Here is a 3788-nt window from a genome sequence, read left to right as displayed (position 1 = left end):
GCACGCTCGGAGCACTCTGGAGCAGCAGGCCGCCTCTGACAGCACATTTTGCACAAAGTGGCGGCGACGGCGGCAGCGCACACGTTGGGAGCCTCCAGAGGCAGGAGAGCCGGGGCCCGTGGATAAGTGAGGCCGCCCGAGCCTCAGGAGGCAAGGGCTTTTGTCTGGGTCGGTCTGCGGACAGCCTGGGCTCTCTGGGCACCACTGAAAATACAAACTCTATCCTGGACCGCGCCTTCCGGGACGGCTGCTACTTGGGGACTCCACACACTTGCCCGAACACGGGTTAGGGCGCTTTAGGGGTCCAGCCAGAAGCTGGGGGACCAGCGGCACGGAAGTGCCCCCATCGCCCCACGGCCCCCAACCCCTCCACGCTTCCTGTCAGCGCTGGCAACTGCTGCTGGGCGCCGAGGAGGAAGCCCCCGGGAGCACCCCCGGACCCCAGCGGGGCTCCCGGGCAAATCCTCGCCCGCCTCCCCGGCGCCCGGAGTCGCGTTTGCTAGACCCCCCCGCCTCCCGACGGGTCTCCGGCCGCCCCACCCCCCGACGGGCGCAGCGCTCCCCGGCTGCCCAGCGCCAGGCAGCGGACTGGAGGGGTCGCCGAGGGCCGGGCGGGCCCGGGACCCGGCGGATGGGCCTCTTACCTTGGGCAGCGGCCCCGCGCGCAGCCAGCAGCAGCGCGGCCAGCAGCGCCAGGAGCGGCGGGCGCGCCCCGCGGCGGCCTGGGCGCCGCATTCCTCCTCTCGCGGCGGCGGCGGCGGCGGCGGCGGCTCCCAGGCCGCGCGCAGAACATCCACGGGCTCTGCCCGGGGTCCCGGCCACCTCGTCCGGGCCGCTCTCCCCGCAGGATGCCGGGGGCGTCTGCAAAGTTCTTTGTCCCTCTAACCTGCTCCCTCGCTCCGCCCGGCCGCCTCTGGACCCCGTACGCGCGGTCCCTCCTCAGCCCTCCGGCTGCAGCCTCGCCTCCGCCGGCCGGTCAGTCCCGAGCTGTGGGTGTCGCGCTAGCGGAAAGGCAAGTGCCCCCAGCTCGGACTCGGAGAAGAGCGCGCCCTGCGACCGGGGGCTGCCGTCCCGGGGCTCCCTTGGTGGCGGCTGCTGCGGCTCCTCCCGCTCTGCGCGCTCGCTCTCTGGCTCTCAGCTTCCCTCAACTTGTCACTTTCCACCAACTCTCCAGCCCAGCGCCCCCGCCGGACCAATGGCAGACGCGGGCCCAGGCCGGCGACCCAGCGCCCTCTGCTGCCGCCTCTCAACACCCGCACTCTCCCGGACTTCCCAGAACGTTGTGGCTCCCGCGCCTCCCGAGCACCCACCTCCCCTCCCCCCACTGAGCCTCAAACTCGCAGCGGGACCAAGGGGCCCTCGAGGCCGTTTGACAGAGGGGGAAGCCGAGGTTCAGGGAGACTTGCCCCGACTCGCAAAGCAGTCCGTGGCTGAATGGCTTCTTCAGGAGGTCCAGATCCTAGCACTCTGGGCTCTGCCAGTTAGCTGTGTGCTCCTGGGTAATAGAACATTTATGGTATCACACAGTTTCCCTTTTGATTCCCTCTTTGACCCAAGTCAAATGTTTTCCCATTTTGCCTTTAATTTCTGGTTTTGTTGTATTGAAATCCATATCATCTGTACTTCCGCCTTTTTGGAGATTTATTGAGGATTTCTCTGTGGTCAGTTTTTGTCAATGTCCCAAGACCTCTTGAAAGAAGGTCTTTTTCTATCTTCAAAATGAGGAGATGGGTGACCGTCTCAATGTGATCTTCTTTACATTTATGTTATTTAAGTTTTCCGTATCTTTGGCTTAAGCTGCTCTACCATGGGCCAAAGGGGTCATTAAACCTCCTACTAACAGTATATTTTGTGTCTCCTGCTTAAGTGTTATGAATTTTGTGATGCATAAGGAGGCCCCTTGTTCATATAAAGTGGTGAGTACCTGCTGTGCTCCAGGCCCTGCTTTAGGCTCTGAGGATGCTAGAGCAATAGGAATACCAGTCAGTCTTGCCTTAGAGGAAGCAAAAAGCCCAGTCTATTGATAATCACTTATTGAATACTTCCTGTTTGCCTAGCGCTTTGTGTGCATTTGCTCATAAATCTTCCATTGACACTTTAAAAAAAAATCATTACAAATTTTTCTACCCCTGTGCACTTTTACATAGATTTTCCCCATATTGCAGTTTTAGAAATTGAAATGCAAAAAAAAGAGTACGTGAATCGCCAGCAGTCACACAAACAACAGGTGGCCAAGCCAAGACTCAGTCTCTTTACCATGACAGGACTAAAAGTTCTTGGCCAGTACCTGGCATATAACAAGGCCTCGGTCAGTGGCAGTGGTCCTTATTATTGCTGCAGGAATCACCTCTAAGAACTCAGCTTTAGGGGCGCCTGGGTGGCGCAGTCGGTTAAGTGTCCGACTTCAGCCAGGTCACGATCTCGTGGTCCGTGAGTTCGAGCCCCGCGTCAAGCTCTGGGCTAATGGCTCAGAGCCTGGAGCCTGTTTCCGATTCTGTGTCTCCCTCTCTCTCTGCCCCTCCCCCATTCATGCTCTGTGTCTCTCTGTCCCAAAAATAAATAAAAACGTTGAAAAAAAAATTAAAAAAATAAAATAAAATAAAAAGAACTCAGCTTTAGGATTTTACAATGAGCAGTCACCTCATGGAGGGCAAGGACTTTGTAGCCCAAAGTACGTCCAGCAGGTCACAGACTCTACCTAGACTTGCAGGCCTCTGCCTTCAGGCAGGTGAATGACTAACCCTTGTGGGACAAACAGTCACTTATTAGTCTCCAAGACTTCAGGGCAAGCGTGTCCCCAGCTGCCACGGTAGCTTTCCCCCTTTCTATCACTCTGACCTGAGGTCAAGGAATGATAGACAGAGAGGCCTTGGGTCAACCAGTTCATTGCCTAAATAGGTCTGTCCTCCAAGTTCCTCTGCCTGAGACCCATTCAATCCTGTCTCAATTATCTCGTCACTTGCCTGAGGAACTTACTGCACAAGGTTCTCTTGTTAGGAAACTGTCTTTGATGGTCAGTCTCAATATACGATGGCCCAGAATCAGAGGAAACTTGGTGACACCGCACTTTGGTGACCAGTCTTCCATGGTCTACAGTACAACACATGGTTGGCAGACAAGGAGCCTTTCGAGTCCTTGCACCCTGCCCCAACCCCCATTCCATAACTGCTTGTCCCAGGTATCTTAGGTAACAGATGGCTGCCAGTGCTGAGTATACAGAACTTAATGGCACTTTTATCAGTACTTAAACCTTCCAGGGACTTAATCACAGAATCATAGACGTGAGGAATGTGACAGCTCAAACGGGTCTTGGAAATTAACTAGTGTTCTCCCCCCGCTCAAGATTTTATAGAAGAGAAACATGGGACTCAGGGAGTTGAAACATCCTTGCCTAAGGTCACACAGCTGGCCAGAGCCAAAACTGGAACCTACATCAACCAGTCCAGACCTGGGTAAGCACTCCTTTGGACATCCCAGATCCCTTGACACTTAGCTATAACCCTACAGTTCCCAAAGGACAGGCTTAGAAAAGGCTCTTCCTGTTATTGCTATTGTTGTTGTTATTGTTGTTGCTTAAAGGACAAAGGAAATACTCATGCAAGTTCAGTAAATGCCAGTGCTTAGGAGCACAGGCTGAGGATGATTCTGCCCAAGTTCATGCTCAGGCTTTTCTGATCTCAGCTGAGGGACCATGGACAAATATCTTAGTCCCTATGTGCTTTCTCATCTGCAAAATGGTGATGCTAGTAACAGTACCTATTCCATACTGTTGTGAATTGTAAATGAGT

The 3788-nt window shown here is 55.1% G+C and overlaps 1 protein-coding gene across 1 annotated transcript in view; it reads right to left on the bottom strand.

Annotated features, from left to right (window-relative positions):
• ROR1 (receptor tyrosine kinase like orphan receptor 1) overlaps nt 1-1098 on the bottom strand; it is a 400895-nt gene extending 399797 nt beyond the window's left edge. The window contains exon 1 of the mRNA XM_040470488.1: nt 645-1098. Coding sequence (XP_040326422.1) covers nt 645-735 — 91 coding nt within the window. The 5' untranslated portion in view covers nt 736-1098. The remainder of the gene's footprint in view (nt 1-644) is intronic.
• Nucleotides 1099-3788: the final 2690 nt, after the last annotated feature.

The sequence above is a fragment of the Herpailurus yagouaroundi genome, unplaced genomic scaffold, assembly GCF_014898765.1.
Source record: "Herpailurus yagouaroundi ecotype Mexico unplaced genomic scaffold, PumYag 77, whole genome shotgun sequence".
Classification (NCBI taxonomy): Eukaryota; Metazoa; Chordata; class Mammalia; order Carnivora; family Felidae; genus Herpailurus; species Herpailurus yagouaroundi.
Note: the sequence above shows the minus strand (reverse complement) of the source record. Positions and strands in the feature narration are given on the sequence as shown.